The following is a 21,894-nucleotide window of genomic DNA, read 5'->3' as shown; positions in this document are numbered from 1 at the left end:
GAAGGTTTGTGGACTCCCCATCCCTGCGAATGTTCAAGGCCAGGCTGGATATAACCTGGTCTAGTGGAACAAGTCCCTGCCCATGGCAGAGGGGTTCCAACTCCATCCAATCTATGATTCTTTGAAGAGGTAAACCTTTTGAGAATAGGTTAGAGAGGGGCTGATCATTAGTATGTGCTGGAACAGTGTGGATAGCAGCTGGTTTTACCTGCTAAATACCCAACCCTTGCTAGTGTTTACCTATAAAAACCTCAATTACACGCTCTAGCAACCATCACTGAATTTCTTGTAGTGTAGTTAAAATTGTTCTGTTCATCTGGAAATAGCTTGCATCTCAACCAACAGTTACATAGAATCAATAATTACATAGTAGTAATTACATAATTACTGTGTTTAGCTCTTCCTCTGTTTCTCAAGATCAGGAAAGGGAAACATTTTAAGCAGAAAACCTCAGTCCTCCACACAACAGCCTCATGAAGTCTGAACTCCTCTATTTTATTAATCAGTGTATTATAGGCACAAAGTGTTTGTTCAAGATATCTCGCTGCAGAGTTTGGAATTTGCTCTGTGTTTACTGAGACCACACACTCAGTGGTTCTTACAGCACTAGGATTGCAGAATCCAGGGAGTATGGATACTGTTGTGAGAGCCAATGCCTTGACACTGAAGCCTTAACCAGAGAATGTCCAAAGCTGATCCTGTGAGTCCCTGCAGCCTGAGGTGAGCAGCCAAGCTTTTCAGCAGCAAGCTGTAACTGATCCAGACCTTGTGTGGCTCGGATCCAGAGGAGAGAGGGTAACATGCACTCATTACTTGGTTACATTCACTTTACTTTGTTCTGATCTGGAAGGGTGATGCTAAATGCTTCAAAACTGTCCGGGAAAGAAAAGTTAATGGGGAAAAATATCCTATATTGTGTTGAGAGAAAATGTTTCAGCTACTCAAAAAAGATTTGGAATGTTTTGTAACATAAAATACCAGATCAATCAAATACAAAATAAAGAGCTATTTCAAAGTTAAAAGATTAAATGTTTCATTCTGAAACATTTAGATGGAAAACTTTCACAAATTTTGGTATTCTCAACACAGTTCCAAAAAGATTCATTAGAACATTTTCCAGTGGAAAGCTATTCCATATCAAGATTTTATTCTGACTAAAATTTATAGCTGAGCTGTTATATTGCTGGAAGTAGATGTTAACAACACTTGTTCAATATTTCATCAGCAGCTCTTTCAGGACTCTGAGCTGCCTGAGGGAAAAAAAAATACAAACCCAAAAAAATCCCCAAATTTCCTGTGAAATGTCCATATGTCAGAGTTGTCAAACTGGCAACAGCAACACCAGCATATATTTGGAAAGATGAACTTTTTTTGTTTAAAGAGAACTCTTCATTCCAAAAAAAGATTATAAAATCATTCCAGACTAGAGGGGTAGAAGTAACTTCCCCTATGACCTGCTTGGTAATGAACCCAGATTGTCCACATGTGTAGCCCCACCTGATAATATTCATGTTCAATGATTTACAGGTCATAATCAAAAAAGAAAATGGAGACTAACTGTTTGAATAGCAGCTGCTAAGGAGAATATTCATTAATTTAGATCACATCTCAACAATGTGGTTCAGAAAACTTAGAACAACAGTTGGAAACACATTGAAAATAGTTTAAATTTTTCCTTGTTTTTAATCTTGGCAAATATATCCCTAGAAAAAAGACTGCTGGATGATTGCATAGAGACATTGAATGCATGCCACTGGTGAATAATAGCATATATAGTGGACACCGATTCCAAAAGAAATTTTAATGTGTTGAGCTATCAAATTATATTTTGGCAAAAAACTTGGTGGTTAGCATTGTATTCTGTGGTCAAATGATGTCAGCCTCTGTGGACCAGCTGGGTCTACAGAATGAAGAATTAAGGGCTTCCTATCAAAAATACTCTGTCCCCGTGGATAGTCAGGTCACTGCAATGTTAGCAAAATCACTGCAGTGGATCTCAGCTTTTCCAGCTACAGTTGGGGTAAGAGATGGCTACTGCTGCAAAAAGAGCATGAGTACTTTTCAAAATGCATTTAATCCCTTGAGTACACCTAGAAATGGAGAGGGAAATGGAAAAAGCACTTCTTACCTCAGCTATATATTCGACAGTTAAATGAACAAGCAGCCTCATTTGGACTATCCTGTGTTTCTGGGCAGCTTGCAAGTTTGCACTAGCAGGAATATATTCTTGAACTAACTAAGAAAGCACTGCCTTGTGGGAATGACATCTCCATACGAAAGAAATTATTGCAGCTACCCGGGAAAATGCACAGAAAGGACCTTCCTGGCAATTCTTTTCCTTTGGGAATCCAGGCTCCCATAGAAAGACAGACCACAATGAAATCTAATAGTAGTGTCCAGTACAAATGGTTTTCATTCTATTCGTTTCTTTCCATGCCAAAGACCCTCCCAAGCCATTTCTGCTACTGTAGCAGGAAGATACACAACATGCAAACGCTCCAGATGTGTTTGAAAGTTGCTGAGGAGTAAAGCAGATGCTGCTGCACCACCATTTCCCCCCAGGACCCCACATACCACAATCATTTTTAGAACGAGTTTTCAGTCAGCGTCCTGTTGCGTCTCGACACTGAGGACCCAGGAGGAGCAGATCATTCCAGTGGGAATGTTTCCTGTGACTTGAGGATGTCCCAGCTGAAATGGTTTAACTATCTACTTCCAGCATCCCTTCATCAAAGTCAATCAGAAAAAGCTCACGTGGCTCCCTGTGGAACCCCTCATGATGGGGACATGGTTGAATGTGCCTTATTTGCCTAATGGCTGCCCCCAGGCCTGCCCCTACTCCTGTGCTCCCTGTGCCCTTGCTTCATTCTGCCACTGCCTCTGGGCTTATCATCCATCTCATCAATCTCCTCTTACTCACATCTCTGCCTGTTTTCCATGTTGCCATGTCTTCTTGGGAGCTTTGCCTTGGCACAGCAAATAATCTTGTGTGCTGCTGATTTATTATTATTATTATTATTATTATTATTATTATTATTATTATTATTATTTTCTGCTGGTACAAAGAGATTAGCAAGTCTTGGTAGCATAAAGGAGTGAACAAAGAGAGAGCTTTTTTTGGGTGGAAAAAAGCTATTAACGCAACCTAATCAAAGTTGGCATCAAATTTCATCATTTAAAACTGCTATCAAATCAGGCTCAAAGGACTCAGGAAAATAATAAATCCCTACAGAGTGCTGAAGTCAAAGTTAATCACATATTTCTTAATAACAAGTTATTAGAAGAAATGTTGCCTTAATCAGGCTGAGTTATCACCCCTGCCATTGAGCAGCACTGTCAAACTGCTCTTGTAAAGGCCTAGGGTAATATCCAGCAGATGTGGTAGACTGACCCTTGTAAATCATCTTCTTCCTACCATAAGAGTAGCCTTATCAGTACTGATAACAAAGCTGGACTAATTGAAATCTGCTTTAGAATTAGAAAGAAAATGCGGGTTTGGGGTTTTTTCCCCCCCCCTGTCTTAAGTAAGATGGAGAAATATTTTTTTTTGCATTTCCATTCACAATAAATGGAGTGTGACTCAGGATAGTTGGGAACACCTGCATGAGCTAAAAAGCTGGATACTTGTTAGGAACTTGAGTGAAGGAGCAAGAATGGCTTTGTAAGTGTCAGCTTCATCTGTCTCTGGAGTATTTCTTGCTTTGTCTCAGTAAAAGTCATAGGAGGGAATTGATAATTTCAAGCTCAAGCCCTCTCAGTGACAACAAATAGAGTCAAAATATGAATCTGCTTTGCGCCCTCAGGAGAGAAGTCCCTTTCTCATAGAGTGGAGGTTGAAGAGTTCCAGTTGTCCTCCAGGTTATAGGTGGAGGTATTGAATGTAAATCATGCCTTTCTTTTCAACCCCTGTGGGTTTGGCTGGAGATGCAAATGTCCTTGCTATTTTACACTTCAGATATTTAGCAATGCTTCTCACACTGAGAGAAGTTTTAAATCAGCAATTTAAAAACCTAAAAGAAGAAAGGCTAATACCCATGTTATTCTTAATTAGTAAGCCAAGGCAATTGTGTATAACTAAATCAGAGCCTGGAGTGTGAATTTTGCAGGAGTTATGAAGTGATGATTAATCCCTAAATGAGGATTCCTTGCCTGTCCTTTAAAATCAGGGATTGTTCTCCCTCTTAACAGAGGAAAAAAACTTTGTTACAATATGTTTGCCAAATCCTACTGGCAAATATTCTAGGTGGTAAAGACAAAAACTGTTATGCTGTTAATGCATCAAAATTAATTATGCCAGTATAACTGGTTATCTTTGGCACAAGTACAGAGCTTGAGGGACCAGACATGGCACTGCCCTCTTTGTTACCATGGTAGACAATTATGAAAGGAGTACAGATCGGGACTTGCATAACTCAAAGCAATTCTGACCAGATTGTAAATTTCCAGGTTAAGAGTAAAAGAAATATTCCTTTCTCAAAAGCTGTTGTTTAGGACCCAGAAGGAATCTGACCCACTTACAGGGGAAAAAAAAATACAGTTGAAAGAGATATGATCAATGTTGTACTACAAAGGAATTTTCACAAACCACTCTGAAAATTTCACTTGATGTGCACTTACCCTGGTACAAGGTGGTAAAATAACCTAAGTATGGCACAAGATTGGTATTTTTAGCTTGAACTTCTCTGGCCATATCTTCTGTATTTGGGGCTGAATATGCAAGCAAAATAGCGAGCTGCTTCTGTGAGACTGCAGTAAAATCTTCAGCCTGGGTAGGATGGGGTGGTCTGGGTAAGATGGTATTTGTTGCTTTAGACAGCTGCTTTTCTTGAAATTGAAGCTTGGTCAAATTGTGATCACTTACAGGTAGAGCAAGGTAAACAAATAACATCTGGGATGTGGAAATATCTTTTCTACTTGCCAAGGATGAAAAGCACCTCTTTTGATAATCCCATGGTTGCAAGGCTGCAGAAACTTTGTCACCAAGTGGCAGGCAATAGTGAGCCTGATACATAATGAGTATCAGCAAAATAGTCAGGTTTTGTGTCTCCTGATTACAAAGGAACTTCTTCAAACTTATCTGCAGAGCAGCTCTTTGCTCTTCAAACCCATCTGCAGAGCAGGCTGCAGTCAGTAGCAGCAGCACATGTGAACCAAGCAGTGTGCTCTTTGCGTGTGCCAGATGTAAGCCAGCGGTGATTTATGTGTGCAAATGCCTCTAGGAACACATGCACATGAGCTCAGGGGAATTCAGCACAAGAGCTTTTGAAAACTTGAATTCTGAGTTGCTTCCCACATTGTTTGTTCTTTTGCATTAGAACAGGATCTGCTTCTGAAAAGATACAGAGTGGAACTTCACAAGAAGCTGAGGGGATAAAAGTTTTAGCTCAGTAACAAATCAAGGTGAATGCTAGTGAGTCATCCGCTAAGTTTTGAGGGCAGATAGCTGCTGGACAAGAAATTCCAAAACATTCTTTTAACACCACAAAAATCTCTCTAATGTCTGACCATAACTATAGGGCTGTTCAAAAGCAGAATCTGGGAAGATGGGAGCGGTTCACTTTCTCAGAATTTAACTTCCAAACACAGCTGCTAAGACCAGTTTGTAAACTTTTAACCTGTCTCTAATGACAGCAGTTGCACATCTGTCACCTCTGTAGGGGAATTGACTGCTGAAAGAAACAACTGCATGTGCATTGGTAGGGAGGCAAAAACACTCCAGTAATGCTGGTATTGAAGGGCCTTTGAGGATTCTGACCAGGTCTCTAGGACAGAGAAAATGGACTTGAATGCTGCAGTGACTCAGGATGCCTGGGGAGCTTCTCTGTATTTTGGTTTAGTGATAGATGCTGTTTCAAGCCACAGGGAAGCCATGTGGGTATATCTGAGAGTGAGTAAAGCATTACACAGCTCCTAGAGGCTGTGATACCTTGCCATCATGCTATGTTCAACGCATAAAAGCTATGCCAGTTATGTGTCATCAATTTTAATTTCCCCTCTTCATTCTTTTGTGGTATTGCATAATACAGCTCTAAGAGACCAGAATTATTCTCTCTTCGGCATTTGTAGCTGAACACAACCTCTGAATTACACCAATTATTCTGCTGATCCACTTCCTGACTTGGCCGAATTATCTCAGAAAGTAGCTATGGTCAGCAACAAGAAAAAAGTGAAACTAGCAGCCACAGAGTATCTTCTGTTCAACTCTGAGGGTTGTAGCTTGTAGCTATGATGATCTTGGAGTCCAGAGCAAATGCTCCTGCTCTGAGTCTTGTGCTCTCTTGCACTTTTGCTTTCCTAAGACTCTGTTCTGAGTCAATCCAGCTCAATAAGCTATACTAAATTTAAATAAATCAATAAAAATAAAAATAAAAAAGTTTAAAAGAGACCATTTTCTCCAGCTTTAGTGAGCTGAATTGTCTGTGAAAAGGGTTTGGCAAATTCCATCACAAGAGCAAGGTGGGATGAGTCTGGGAGCAGGAGATAAGGAGGGAGCAAAGGGTCATAGGCTGAAGGGGAGCAGGGCTTCCCCCTTTTGGGAGTAGCAGGCTCATCCTGATATCTAATCTTTCTGCTAGTTAGTCACTGCTGAAACTGGGGGTGTCCTGACAAAACCTTCATTGCTATTGTTGTTACCCTTATGTCACAGAGGAAACATGACTTGTTTCTCATCATTTCCTTCGTGTAAGCAGTGAGTAGAAATTCCAGGGTCTCTGTACTCCAGGCACAAACAATGACTACTCAACAGCTTTTGCTGTCTGAGGAGAATTCTGTGCTGGGAAATAAGACTGATGTTGACTCTGAAGGTGTCTACAAAGAGCAAGATGTAATCCTCATGTGAAAATATGAACTGAGAAACTCCAAGGAAAGGAACCATCTCTCTCAATATATGTTGTCCTCTTAAGGTCACTTGGGTAAGGTCAGGGCAGTAACATTTGATGATATGTTTGTGCCAAAAAGTCATATGCAATCCAATTCAGCCTTAAGAACTGTTAATGATGCAATAGAAGCCATATTTCACTGCAGGTTTTGCCACTGTGACACCACAAGCAACATCTTCACAGTATGGCATATGAAATACAGGCTGAGATTCATATGTGACCCAGAGTGATGCAGAATTCCAGGTTTTGTGCAAGGTAGCCACACTGTGGAATGGCTCACAGTGCAAAGTGAAAGTCTGGATCCAAAACTTCTGGCAGTTCACATGCAGCCTATACCAGTCTCTCACTTCTGGTCCATAATTTGTCATACACTTACATATGGTTATACACATATTTCAAGTCCAGACTAGTCTCAGAAAACATTCAAGAGCATGCCAAGAAGGAATTGAAGCAGAGTATGTAGAATTTCACATTAGAGTGAAGCAGCTGTGAATGAACTCACCAAGTGCTCTGTGTATTTGCACAATGTAACCATTGGTTACTTGATTGGTGTACAGGTGATCAGGTTGTGTATTTGGAATGCCAGCAGCTGATTTACTGAAAACAGTAAAGAATACATTACAATATCCGTGTAAGTTCACCATAAAGAATGCTCCCAAGCTTGACTATACATGATAACTCTCTTCTGTGTGCCCTCTAAAGTCTGTACACGATAACCTATTGGCAATATCTGTGGAGCATCAATTTCATTCACCTCTCCTCAGGAAGCTCGTTCATCATTTGCAGTGAACCTTAGATAATAAAAGACTCTTCATCTGTGTAAAATATTATTATTGTTGTTGTTAGGCTAGTGTTTTCAGAGGGTTTTGTTGGAACCTGATGTCCTGCCAAAAGTAACACCCTGGGAATCTTTCAACAACTGTTCCTGGGTGTTCTGTAGATTACTGCTGTTTTCTCATACACCGTCCCTGGGAATTACATTCTCAGATTAGAAAAATGTCCATCCTCTTCCCTCTGTGAGAAGAACTGCTGGTCTGGCTCTATATTAAAAGATTAGAATAGTGTTCTTTTTCTGGTGACATTATTCAGGTTGTGTTTTGTTTTCTCATTAACCCCTTTGCAAAACAGGTTCAAAATGTAAAATAAGATTGATGTGTGAATGATCTTGTAGCATTATGCAAACACTTTGCATAGCTGAGAATGGCCAGTTGAAGGAGGACTGGTGGAAAATTGGACATTCAGTCAGCAACTTTCAGAGACAACCCTGCAGACAAAGAACCTTTAAAAGCTAACTTTATAATGAGGAGCTATAGTACAGTATGGCAGAAATTAAAGGGAGGCCCAAATCCCCTCAGTGACAATTGTGTTTTTTAGAGATCTCCTGAGTGGGTGTTGCTTTGAGAGACCTTTGGAAAAGGGTGTAGCAAAGGAGGCCTTCCTCAGTAGGAGATTCAGTCTCAGCAGGAGACTGTACTGGGGAAGCAAAAACCTGAGAGCCAGAATAGGAATGGGAGGAGATTAAAGTAGAATAACCATTTCTATGACAATTGAATGCCCAGATTCTGCAAACACAGCCTTGTTCTGGGAAAAAAAAAAAAAAACGAACATTCACATTCAGACACTGAACATGTTAAGTTTTTGGAGTGGGAAAACAAAACTTTGTAGGAACTGGAGTTTCTTACTATTCCTTCCTCATTGTAACTAGAGTTTATCCTGTAGTTTCTCCTTTCAAGATGGCCAAGAGGCAGAAGAAATGGGAACCACTGGTGCAGAACAAATGCCCTGGATTTCAAGTGGGGTCCACTCAGTAAGCAATGTGTACCGAAGCTGGATTCTTGTAAGGGGAGAGCCAAAAGCTGTGTCCAGGTGAACTCCTGAATGTTGGAGGAGGGATAAAAGAGTTGGGGAGGAGGAAGAAAAATCCTGGACCATGTAGGACAGACTGGGCACTGCATGACTGTGTTTGAAGGGCAGTTGGAGTGGTCCTTACTTGGCATGGGCTTAGACAAATGGCTCGTACTAGTTCCAGTTTTAGTTACACACTGAAACATTTGCAATACCTAGCATGAAATGATTGAGGAGTTTATCCCTGTAGTTTATTCACTCCTGATCACACCCTTCCCTTCTGGGTTTCTGCCTCCCCCAGCAGAGCTCACCCCCGTTGGAGTGGCTCAGTTTTTCTGTCAAAAAGTTGTGCAGTAGTCCTGGGGTTTTGTGGTACCTTTCTGTGCACTCATTACAGTCTTTTTTTTTTTTTCCTGAAAAAAAAACAACCCTAAACAAAACCCAAAAAAAAAGAAATTCCAATTTGCCTCTTTTTTTCTTATTCCTGACTTCTCATATTCTGTTTGGGCACCCTGATACTCTGTTTGATTCTGCTGCTAGCATGACCAGAGAAAGTGGGCAAAAGAAACCTTTTTGCACTCATTAATGTGATTACCATGACCAGTGACTTTTAATATATATTTATCCCTGTCTGACAGGGGATTTTATTAATATTTAGTGAGATCATTGCAATTGTTCTCTCCAGTTTTTGACCGTGGCACCAAAAAGTTTTGTTTTCTTGGGCCTTTCGAAGACCTTTTACCTTGTAATCCATCCTCTGCCCTCCCTACATTATCTCAATGCCTCAGCTCCTGCAGCACTCGAGTACAGAATGTGAATTTCCCTCTGCTCACAGGTATCAACATGTCAGCATTGACTGTGTATGTAACGTGTGTGCCTTGGGCAAAAGGCAGACAGAATGCTGCTTTGTAACAGATACATTATACCCACAATTTTAGGTCCCCAATATATCATCTACAGCCCAAGCAAGAGGAGTCAGAGAGTCCTATCTGTCCTTCACAATGCACCAAAAGGATCTATGGCTTTAAAGCCCATAGATCTTTCCATATAAAGATTGTGATCAGTAAATCACAGCCTTCTCTTAGCCTGTGTATTTGTCTGATCCTGACACAAACTTCCCACAAGTATGGCTCTCATTTCTGCTGAATCAGCATCACAATTACGCCCACTCAGCAGATGATAACAAGAGAGGAGCACTTTGTCAGTGTGCAGGGCACAAATGTATCATGTGTATGGAATTGTATCATCTGTATGGAATTGACTGATACAGCTGGAGGAGTTACTTGGCCAGATACTGTCCCTCAGTTCTCAGAGAGGCCAAGAGCAGGGCTAGAGACAGTGTCTTCTGATTTAGGGATAGCCACTGGGAACAGCACCTGCCAGCCATATCTTCATCTCTATATACCCACAATGTACCCCCTAAACAGATTTATCACTCCATGGACATGCATCCTTAATGTACAGGGCTTGTGGTAAAGCTCAGGGCTACTTGCTCTTGCATAACTCCTTTGAGGTTTGGTTGGCTGAACTTTACTTTTCATAAGGCATTTGATAATATGTAAAACAAAAAAAAAAAAAAAAAAAGGGAGGAACATAAAAATGATATTAGGCACACCAATAACAGACTGACTGGGCTCCTAGCTGAGAAACAAGTTCTCATCAGATAGGAAAACACAGGGAGGGGAAAAAAGGAAGAAAAAAATTGCTTTTGGATCAGAATAGAGAGGAATGTATTGTTATAATTTGCAGCCACAGAGTGATGAACCTTTTTATTTTTTAGCCATTCTTTGCTGTTGGTAATGACAGGGACACCTTTCCCTTCATCTGGCCAAGCTGGTCTGAGTCAGCTGCTGCCACAGGAGAGAAAATGTCCCTGTTTGTGGGGTGTGTGAGTGAGACAAGAGGAAGCACTCTGGCATGGCCCTGCTTCACCCTGGCCCTAAACACCTGAGTTCACCACCACGCTGGCTCAGCCGAGTCCCGAGCCCGTTCCCCTTCCCAGAGAGAGGGACCTGCAAGGGAACTGCCACTTTGCCATGGCCCAAAAAACTGAACACTGTAAGACTGACCCTGCTCAGTAACTCAGGGTGATGGCTGGAGGCTCATGGCTGAAGGCAGGGCAGAGGGGTTTGGAAATGAATCAGAGGACTCCTCAACTCCACATCACTAACCAAAAGCCAATCTAATTAGTAGCCATCAAGACCTGTTGCTTTCTGCTCTTGAATTGCTTGTCTGAGCCTGGTCCTGAGTTCAAATCTCTACACAAGGATACAGATCTACAGTGTGCCTTTTATCTCCTTTTTTTTTTTTATGGTCTCAGCAGAATAATTGGGCATTAGATCAGCTCAGGGATGAAACACACCTCTTGCTATCTGTAGTAGCTCAGACTAGGAGGACGTGGGGTGCTCCATCTTCAGTGGTTTCTGGGGACAGAAGCCTCTGTGTCTGTTCCCTCCATTTGGTTTTCTAGCACTCATAGTCTGTGATTTTATGGAACACACCCCACTGGAGCTCTCTTCTGGGGCTGTGCTCCTATTTTTTTTCCTTCTCCTTCATGATTTGCTCCCTATTCAGTGAGGTTTTGTTGTATTTGTTTTGGTGTGGGTTTTTTTTTCTTCTTCTTCTTCTTCTTCTTTTTTTTTTTTTTTTTTTTTTTTCCTTTTCTGCCTCTGGGATACTGAAGTGATTCCTTCCTCTGAACGCATTAGCTTTTTTATTTTGGTGGGCCCATGTCTCTTTTACCTGATATCTGTGTAGCTGCACCTGGATGTGAGCAGTTTTCTCCCTCAAACTCCATTGCACCCTGACTTCTCACAGGAGAAGGAGGTGAGAGGGGCTTTTATTGTACCAGCGGACTTTGCCCATCCCTCTCTGGGTCTGAACAGGCCAGCATTATTTCACAAGTGTTAAATCCACTCACAATGGTTTTAAATGGTTGAGCTGCTGAGCCAGCTGAACAGCAAACACCAGCGGGGAAACCACATTTCGTGAGCGCTTCAGATTCCTTCAGACTGTACGTGGAGCCATTAAGAGCAAAGTAAAAGCCCTTTGACACAACTCCCTTCGGCAACTTTTTCACAACCACATGCCAAAAATGGGGGCTGGCTAAGGAATTGGGCCAGAGTCAACTCCCAAGAATCTAGCACGTGAGGATGGAGTTAAAATCTGTTTTGGTTAAAACAATACAGCAACACAGTATATTTTCTTGTAGCGTATCAATCCTTTGCTGAATGTCTCCCTGAGCAGAGTGGGTTGCCAGTCAAGGTATCACCATGGGCAAAAGATGAGAAAAACCCTGGGTGCCAATGTTATGTAAGAATAGTTTTTATTGTACTTATTAACTGTTAACTGTTTCCCTTATTTTTTACAACTAAGTGAAGAAGAACCCAGATTGCATATCTGTTGTCTTCTGATAATCATAGAATAAATAGATCTTCAGCTAACATAACCAGCTAAGAAATATTCAAGAATTCAAGCAATTATCCCATTGCAGTAAGACAGACCAAGGCCTACATAAAGGAGCACTATTTCTGTCTCTGTCCAGACATATTCCTGAAACAAGTTCTTTCACAATGATCTGGGTTAGCTTAGACACTCTGTAATGGAGGTTTCTTAGCCCAGACAGTCTTGACAGAGTGATTACTTTGAGCATTGCACTGAGGCAGCAATAATTGTTGATGGTGGTCAAGAGGAAGGATGAACCTCCCTGTTCCAACTCCAGTCAGCAAAAACTGTGTGGCCACAGCCTGAAATCACACAGGGACATGCAGCAACATTTCATTTTGAATCAGCCAGAAGGAGGTGCAAAGTTCAAGTTGAAGAGTTGCATTAAGAACTTGTATGGTCATTCTGAGTCAGAATTTCTGTTTAACATATTTCAGCTTGTTTCACTTTTGGCTTTGGGGTTTTGTCCTACACCAGCGCGGTTGAGTGACTCTAGTTCCAGCAAGAAAGAGGTGCAAACACAGCTGTGTGCCTGAACTTTTGAAAGTGTGTCAAAATTTGTTTCCAGTGGATGTTGAAGTTAACATTCAGCAGGGAAAGGAATTATGTGTGGTCTCTTATTGACAGCTTCAGCTGTGTGAAGTAACAGAGTGTTCTCTGGTGACTAAAAAAAAAATCTTCAAGGATTCCTTCAAGAACTGATGGAGATTAAGAATTTAACCTGTGAGAACAAAGGTGAAACCAAAGAATGCTGCTCTGTGGCAATTTGCCCATCCAGAGATGCTCAGTCTTTCCTTCCTCCTCCTGTCACCTTCTACTGGTGTGCCCTTGGGTACATCAGTGCTCATTAAACCATCTCTGCCTTGACTTAATAGCTGTAAAATAGGCAGGAAAACACCTCTTGCTCCATGTGGAGATTGTGAATTAAATTCACTGATATTTACAGCACTCTTGGAAAACTAGGGACAGAAGAACTTGGTTCTCACACAAGTCCTGGGAGAATATTTCTGTGCTGTTATTTTCTACAGAAATACTCCTTCAGTAAAACATAGGTTACAGAAGAATGGTTGGCCACCCTTTGGCTCTTGTTAGATTGGTAGGAGCAGTTATTTTTCTCACAAAATCAAGGTCTGTGGTGAATTTGGGCCTTCTTTTAAATCTCACAAAATATTATTCAGTTATGTGACTGCAAAAGAGAAAACTCCTGCAAATATGCATAAATATTAGGGAAAAAAAAAAAACAAAACAAAACCAAGAGAGCATGAACAAGCCACAAACCAAAACATGATCTCATTTTCTTGTTCTTATTTCTCTAAACCTGCCAACAGGATTCCCCCAGAATTTCCAGCACTCACTGAACCTTGACCCAAGCAGCTTAATGAGAAATTTCTTCCCCAAGGGTTATTTTGGATAGAAAGTTCTAAGATCCTGTGTATAATGGTTTTCACAGCTGTAATTACAGAGTCACATATCTGATTCATGTAATTTGACAAGGAATTATAGCTTGGTTAGTTCAAAGGAGTGTGTCAAGGTGTATGGTAAGTGGTGATGTGGATCTTGCAGCCTCTGCACTTGGGCCCTTCCATCATTTTGGTGTTCAGTTCAAATGTTTCTGTTATATGTTTACATACCTGAGGCAGTCTAGATTACAGTAGTAGAGCTCATTTTTTGTATTGCCTTTCCTCAGAGACAGTTTTATAAACACTTGACTCACATGCCAGGCACAGGGAAACGGCAGTGAAAATGCCCATTCACCCTTTTTGTACTTGGAGAAGCTCACACTTCTGTGTGTGGTTATTGTGTGCCTGAAGCGCTGCCCTTTTTTGGTTCTCAGAAGAGAAACATAGCAAAATAATACAGATTTTACAGAAAGGGCTGAGAAATGGTGACTTGGACTGGAGGCTTCCAGTTTTAGTGGTAAGTGAGGGAAAATGCTGTACTTGTGCGTCAACCAGGAGCAGACAGGGAGAAGCAGGTGCAGGGATCAGCTCGCAGGCACAGGCTGGAATAAAGGTGAGAAACTATTTGACAAAACCTAGAAAAACTAAATTTAGCTGTGTTTTAACAGATACTTCATGCTGCAGAGGATTCCCAGTCACAAAGATGTCTCAGTGGTTTGCTGTTGGCCGGACAGGAGAGCTTTGTTGCCACCACCATAACCAGGATTGTGGTTACCCACCACAAGCAAAACTCCTTGAATCTGCAAGGTGCACGTGTGCGTGGGTGGATCTGTGTCTCGGTGTGTGAAACGGCTGCACGGCACGAGATGGTGCCCCTGATGGGAGTGGCAGGAGGCTTGTCCTGGGATGGTTTGGTGTTGGCTGCTGGCTGACCTTGCCCCCCAAACAGGGCATGGCCATGCTGACCTGCTGGCACTCTCAGTAGGTCACGGGCCCCTGAGTGTCCCCTGAACCTCCCGTGCTGCCATCCCGTCACACAGGTGCTGCGCCAGTTCAGCTCCTTCCCATCCCCACAGGGAGAGCCTGTGTCTCCTGGGCCGTGCTCCCTCTCTGCTCTCCCTGCTTTGGCTGTACCAGCTTTGCAAAGAAATCCTGCTATTTTTAGTAAACTTTCACAGCAGTCAAGTTTTAGGGTTCTCGCCCCTTACCTCAGGGTGTGTGGCAGCACCCCCTGACCCAGGTCATTCCCTCCACCCCTCCCAGATTTCTCTTTAGAAATGTCTGGGCTTCATCAGATTGCTTTTACAGAGCCCATTTTTTGTCCCTCACCACTCTTAACATTTTAGTTGTCACTTAGGCTGTGGCTGTTCTCTGGTCATCAGACATGGGACCAGGCTCTCTCCCTCAGAAAGACTTTTCCTTCACTGCCCCTCATAAGGTGAAGCGTGAGGATCCAGACCAAGCTCTGCTGTAAGGATGCTCCAAGGGTATATTTAACTCCACATGCGCCTCAGTTTCCCCAGATACCTTAAAACCCAAGATGAAAACTATTATCCCTGTGTTTGGGGAGGGCCTAAGCAAACATCCACCCCAAGTGGGAAAGCTGGCCATGTCCAGGTAGACCAGGCAGGAAGAACTTAAAGGGAAGAGAGGAAATGTCACCAACAGAGCCAAGAACTAATTAGTACTGATTGCAAGAATTAGTCTCCTCCTCCTCAGCACGTTGTGACCACATTTGTCTGTGTTCTAGTGTGAGTCTTGCTGGTTTCTGGGAGCAGCACAGGTAATGCTACACACACTTTCAGGTCCTGGCAGCTGGGGAAGAAAAGCAGAGGGTCACTCTTGCTCCAAACTCTAATAACCTATTTCACACCTGCCTTTTGACTAACTAGGGTACAGTGAATCTCTGCCCAAGCCCTGTAAAGGCTTTACCCTCAAGGAGCAGCCTGAAATCTTGCAGTCTGGGTGGCATCTACTAGTGAGAGCAATCATTGTTCCTGTTAGGGCCTTCCCTGCTTCTCCCAGTGGCTATACCAAGACCTGAACCTTCAGATTACTGATCTGAAGTGAGGGGTAGCTGCCTCTGAAAGGAGGTATTCTACTGTCTGTACATGCTCTCATGGCCATGCAGTCCCAGCCATGGACAGGTGTGTGATCCTCCCAGGAACCACTGCAGGGCAGCAAACCAGAGCATTAAATCTAGCCAAAAAGTGGCTAGATTTCTTTGAATTTACATCTCTGAACCAGCTTTGCCAGAGTTCAAATGAATGGCATAGGTGATGGAGTGTAACCTTGGGAGTGGGATCCTGCTTGAAAAGATGGAGTAACTGAGTTAGTTTAGTTAAAAACACAGTGAGATGAGCTCCCCAGACTCCAGATGACTGGATTGCACACGATGTACAGGGATGTCACAGAAGTGAATTTTTCTTAAACACTTAGATTTCTCTTTGAAAGGCTCTTTCTCAGTGCAGATTTTCACTCTCCAGGCCCAAATTACAGAACCCAGATAATGCTGCTGAAGTCCACTGGGGCAGGCCATTGCTTTGCTGGCAACATGAGACTGCCACAGTTCCAGGAATGGCTAAGGAGAGGAGAGGTCCTGGAGCACTAGAGACTACAAACTGGCTGCTGCTGCAGAAGCAGGTGAATACATGCCCAAACCAGGAACTTGTAAGCACATCACAGCCTTGAAGCACAAGTTAAAGCCACAAAATACCCAAAAACTGAAAGTCTAGCTCAGCTGTGAGCACACTCTCTGTGTGTTCAGATTTAGACTGAAAGTGGGATGTGAGAGATGGGATTTACTGTGGTAAGGGGGACTTTCCAATTGTTTTGTGGGCATTTTGGAAAAGTCTACACTGTTAGACCTGTAGCTAACTCTATTTATCTGCCTTTCTAAAGTCTGCCTGCTGTAGATCTGGTCAAAAACTGAGCACTGGAAGTAAACTATGCAATTATTTGAAATCTTTTTTTCCTTGCAAGTTACTTGTAAACCTGTATTTATTTCCACAGATGTATTTTCCATTCAAGGTATTCATGAAGCAACTCCTGCCAAAAAATTTCGGTACAGCGTCTGTTTTCCAGAACAGTTATTTTAGCTGTTTACTCTTTTTACTTTTGAAGTATGAATGATTCCCTAAATGGTGAGGTATTACTTGTGCTTCTCATCCCAGAGGATTATAAATTTTTTTATCCAAAGAGTAAGAAACTATAAAAAGAAAGATACAACATACAATATATGACCTCTTTTGCAGTATGAACACGGATGACATTTCATCCGGCACACATCCCTTAAACACCCATTTGTACAGAACGTTAACACCCCTGCAAGAAAACATAAAAAATGTAAATCTAGTAACACTATGGAGCCATTTAGTATCAGCCCCAACCTTTGCTCTGCAATATCCATCTGGGGCTCTAAAAGACCTAGCTGTGGCAATATGTGTGAGTTTCAGCTGTCCACAGGGTTGTTCCTGGTTACTGCTGCTGTGCTGGGAGTGGTGGAATGATGGCTCAGTCACCCCCATTCAAAGTCTGGGACATTGGCTTAAATCACCAATGAAACAGGGTTGTGTTGAGATGTCAGATCCTGAGCTGCAGCAGCTGAGGTACACAGCTGAACAGATTTAATGGGTCTTTTGCAAAACAAGCACAGGCAAATCAGCCAGAGTGTTTCTATCAAAGCCATACTTCTAATTTATAAACCTGTGTTTCCTGAAGTAAAAGGAAACTGGTGATGGGATCTTGTTGGATTGTTTTGTTTCTATCCCAAATGTGATTTTCAGATCCCAGCTATCTCAGGATGTACTCTGCTATACCTCACCAGGATACTGTCTGCCTGGTTTCTTGTCAATGACAGATGTTTAATAGAGGAAGGTGAAAGTTTCACTTGGAAGCCACAAATAGAGACATCTGGGGAGAAAAATGCATCATTGAGATTAAATGTCTTTTAATAGGTAAATTAATATTTTTAATTAAAATACTTTCATTCCAGTTTTATTTATTTTCTTAGCACTTGACTGGCTGGCATAAATCAGGTAAGTCTTGTGTCTTTTTTCTATTTCAGCACCATTTCCTTTTTGCATATCTCTCTGCACCTTTTGAGGTTTTGCTGGTCTTCCTAGAAGTCAGAATGAGAAAACAGACTCCTTGGAAACACACAGAACAAGAGAATTTCTGTACGGGAGAAAGTTGATTGCTGGGAGATACTTCTTGCTGTTAAAAAGCAGTCATAGGTGCCACTTATGGAGAGGTGGTGTCTAATTTCTCTAATGCAAGCTACCACTTGTAGTCTGATCAGCAATTGTGCCATGGCCTGTAGGGAACTGAAAAGTTCCAGTATTTATTTTTATCTTGCTATTGGCTTATGGAATTTGAAGGTACCTTTTTTAGCTTGCATAACTGTAAATATTGTTACTGGACCTCCCGACCTCTTTTCTATGTTTGCTCACCCCAATATTTGACCTTCTAACCTGCCCCAGGAGATGGCAAATTCCACAGGCTGATGACATGCTGGATATGGGACTCCTGTTACAGACACTTTCAATTTTGCTGATTGAGCTCCTGTTCATGCTTCAGAATAAGCAAAAAACGCTGGGGACTGATCAGTTCTCCTTAGAGCCTTCTTAAATCCTGATTGCCTTTTCCTGCTGTCTCCTACATGGGGACAAAGGTCCATTGTTTTAATTTTAGTTACCTGCCTAGCCTGTCCATGTTGTGAAAGAAATGCTAGGAGATACTGGCAGCTGCTTCAGACACAGGACCTTCTGTCTGTAAATAAAAATTCCTATTTCTGTATTGTATCATAGTCAACTTTCATGACTGTTCCTGCTCCTCCATCCAGGAGCTCTTTGAGGAGGAGTGAGTCATGCATTACAGTGTGCAGTGCACATTCCCCGAGATCTTCGTAAACCCACAGCTGGAAACTTCCAAGAAGATACCTGCTCTGCATTCACTGCTCAGAGCAAGGACTCAGAAGAGGATTTTAAATGTACTTTCCACTGAAAACCACTTTTTTTTTCTCTGCCACTGACCACTCTTCCCCTTACCTCACACTTGTCAAGTCACATCATTTACAGGACTCTCTGCTTGTCTCAGCTATTGTCCTGAATCCTGATTCAGGATTCTGCCAACTACACCAATTTGTCATGAACAAATGATTTGGGATTTAGATCACTTCAAGAATCATCATCAAAGACATTTGTGAAAGCGATTTTAATACGATGTTGTAAAAAAAGGACTTAAAATGTTTGATGGCAAACTTCAATCTGTTATTATACAGCACAATCATTCGAACAATGGTTTGAAACTCCCAAGGCACAAGTAAAAGTTACCAAGAAAAAACAACAGTTACCGAGAAAAAAAATCTGAGGTACCAGGGCACAAATCGAAGTTACCATGCTGCAGGGTTATGTGCAGTATCAACCACTTACCAGAGATCTGCTGCTGGTAAAAGGTCTCTGCTTTGAGGAGCAGCCTTGAGGGTTGTCACCGTGCAAGGGGAAATCACTGCCATGCAGTCAGGCTGCTTAGCCAGGAGAGCTCAAGGAAGGCTCACTCAGGCCTTTATTTATAGAATAAAGTGGTTGGCTTGCAGTCAAATTACATGTGATAGTAAAGGTATGCATGAGACTCCTTGTACCCACAACTTACTTTGTTCCTTGATAAATGAGTCTTGGAAAAGCCGGTCACTATTCACGTGCTAATCGCATGATTGGTGTTCCAAGCTCATGCCTCAATGCTCACTGGGTCAGCCCTGCTTCTTTGTGGGATTTCAGAAAGCAGATTGAAACCAGAGGAGTTCTTGGTCCATTTGCAGGTTATGCTTTTACATCCTTTGGAGTCTGAACCAAACTAGATTCGTTTGGTTAAGGGGTTTTATTTATTACACCAGTGGGTAGCACTCCCTCTCCTGAAAGCGTGTATTTCCTGATCATAAGCACACCAGAGTCTGTGTGCATTCACCTGTGTTTTGTGCTGCCTGCTGGCTTCCCCATGAGGTGTCACAAAGGAAATCTTAGCAGCACAGTTATTCTTGGGGCAGCTGGGTAATGGTGCACACTCTACACCTCCCTGCTCTGGAAACAGAATATTCTTCTCAGTCTTGCAACTCAAAGAACCTTTGGCCTTCTGGACTTACTTATTTGAGTATTGTAAAGGCCAAAGATGCTGGTGATCACTTTTGGCTCTTCACTTAACCTCAAGGTGGGTTGAAAAAGAAAACTCTAAACCAAAAATGTTGCAGTAGTTTATAAGATTTTTAATCAGTGAAGCTGATTTTTTCCATCTATTATACTTGGACTTTAAATTCATGATAGACCTGAAACTTTCCATTGAGTGGAGTGATTTGATATATGGGGTTTAATTTGACTTTTTAGTGAGCATAATTTTCTGGTCCTCTCTTTACCATCAGTTCCTGGCTTAATGATGTCTATATTTTCCCCCTTATTGTCTAGTTCTAGGAAAGACTAACATTTATCTCTCCCTTAATAAAGTCTTTATAAAGTATATTTTCACTAACTGTCATTGTTACCTGTGCATCTCCCTCACTAGTTGTGTCTCTTATTGAGCATAGCTACTCCCAGGTCTGCTCTGCACCTAGTATCTCACTGGAGATACATTCTGCAGGTTTGGGGAGTCTCAGTCCTTCCTTCTAGTTAAGGAACATTGTCCTGATTATTTCCAGGGCACAAATCTTACCATTTTAATTTCTTTGACATGGGCTGAAGAAACAAAAATTGTGACCCAGAGAGACTTCCCCACTGCCAAGTCTAAGGATGGTTAAGGCCATTTCAGACAGAAAAATCAGCTGCAAAGTTTGGACCCTTATGCCACCTACTCAGGGCTTGAAGCTGTGCCCTAGGCAATGCTTCATATTCTTCCCTTCACAGTTGTCTGAAGTGCAGATCTGGACTTGAACTTCTGAGGTTTGATGGGTGTTTGTGATCTGGGCTTTTGATTCCATTGCATCTCTTTTTTCCAACCCTTGGGTAGTTGCCCTTTCTGAGAACACACGCTGCACACAAGAAACACCCTTCTTAAAAAACACAAACACTCAGAGTAGGAACACAGAGAACTGAAAGAGCTTCACCAAGAAGTTTTGTTTCTCTGTAAACCATACATAGGAAACCTTGGCCTCTTCACTCCCTCAGTATTTGCTGTATTTATTTCTTTTTCTCCTCTCCAGATTGAGAGTACTTTCTGCCAAACAGAGAAAGGCTTTGTGAGATGAGGGACAGATCAGACTTATGCAGCTCTAGAGTTATGTGCTGCCTCCTTCTGAGGGCTGAAGGCTAATCTCTTCCTCCACTGCCCTTCCTTCCCTAAAAAGCATCTCTTTTTAGTAATATCCCTCTTCTAACCCTTATTTTTTTTTTGAAAAGGGCTCATAACTGCTCTTGGCAGAACACAGCAGACATCCTGCCACTGGTTTTTTCTTCAAAGGGGAACAGAGGGAAAAAGCAGAACTGAGTTTTCGAAGGAAATTTGCTGCCAAAGCTGAGGAGCAAATGATAGAAGCAGCGGATGTTTCCCCCAAACTGGGCTCTTCCCTCCCGCTTCCTCCTCTCATGGGTATTTCCCCAGGCCAGACTCACGTGAGGATTGGTGCTGTCCCTTGCCGAGGCCATCCTTCTGCCCCCAGGTCTCTCTCCCGAGCAGCCGGAGCGCGGAGCGGAGCGCTCTGTGCTCCTGCGGGCTCCCAGCAGGACCAGGACGCAGCTGCTGGAACAGACCTGCTATTCATGTGCCGGCAGCCGCCCGCCTTGGCATCGCCTGGGGGGCGAGAGAGGGGGTGGCAGCCGATTCTTCATTGTCCAGGCAGCCCTGGAACAAGTGCCCCTCTTAGACTTTCCATGACACTCCTCTTCACTGCGTGTCTGTGCTACCTCTGCGAGTCCAGCTGAACCCCATGAGCTCACTTGGGCAGGGACGTGGTGATGCAGCCAGTGTACCAAGAGGTTCCTGGCATGGGCTGAGAAGCCACAGCAGCCATCCCAATCTCTTCCCTCCCTCTCTCCCTCCCTCCCCAGCACACAGCAGAATGCACAGATGAAAAACCAAGTGGCGAAGAAACGAAGTCCACAAAGTTGTGCCTGCTAGTCCCTGCTGCTGCTGCTAAGATAGTGTTACATCTCAGAGACAATTCACAATTTTTTAACAGTCCCTTCTTCTCCTTCTTCTCCCCAGCCAAAATGTCCTTCCTTTTCCCTCTCCAACATTTTTTTTAGTTGAATTTGATATGTCTGGTTTTAGCTGAAATGAAAACTTGCTTTTCGCCGAAGTTAAAAACAACTGTGAATGACACCAGAATGGAAATGTGTGCAGCC

At 42.5% G+C, this 21,894-nt stretch overlaps 1 protein-coding gene across 2 annotated transcripts in view; it reads right to left on the bottom strand.

Moving 5' to 3' along the window:
* Nucleotides 1–21,432, bottom strand: part of NINJ2 (ninjurin 2) — a 46,909-nt gene extending 25,477 nt beyond the window's left edge. Inside the window, exon 1 of one of the 2 annotated variants that reach the window (XM_053977921.1) lies at nucleotides 21,163–21,432. In XM_053977921.1, the coding sequence (XP_053833896.1) occupies nucleotides 21,163–21,195 (33 nt within the window). In that variant the 5' untranslated portion in view covers nucleotides 21,196–21,432. The remainder of the gene's footprint in view (nucleotides 1–21,162) is intronic. The other variant, XM_053977920.1, reaches the window with a different exon arrangement.
* Nucleotides 21,433–21,894: the final 462 nt, after the last annotated feature.

Source organism: Vidua macroura, chromosome 5 (genome assembly GCF_024509145.1).
Source record: "Vidua macroura isolate BioBank_ID:100142 chromosome 5, ASM2450914v1, whole genome shotgun sequence".
Taxonomy (NCBI): domain Eukaryota; kingdom Metazoa; phylum Chordata; class Aves; order Passeriformes; family Viduidae; genus Vidua; species Vidua macroura.
The sequence above is the reverse complement of the archived record's forward strand: the minus strand, read 5'-3'. Positions and strand labels throughout refer to the sequence as shown.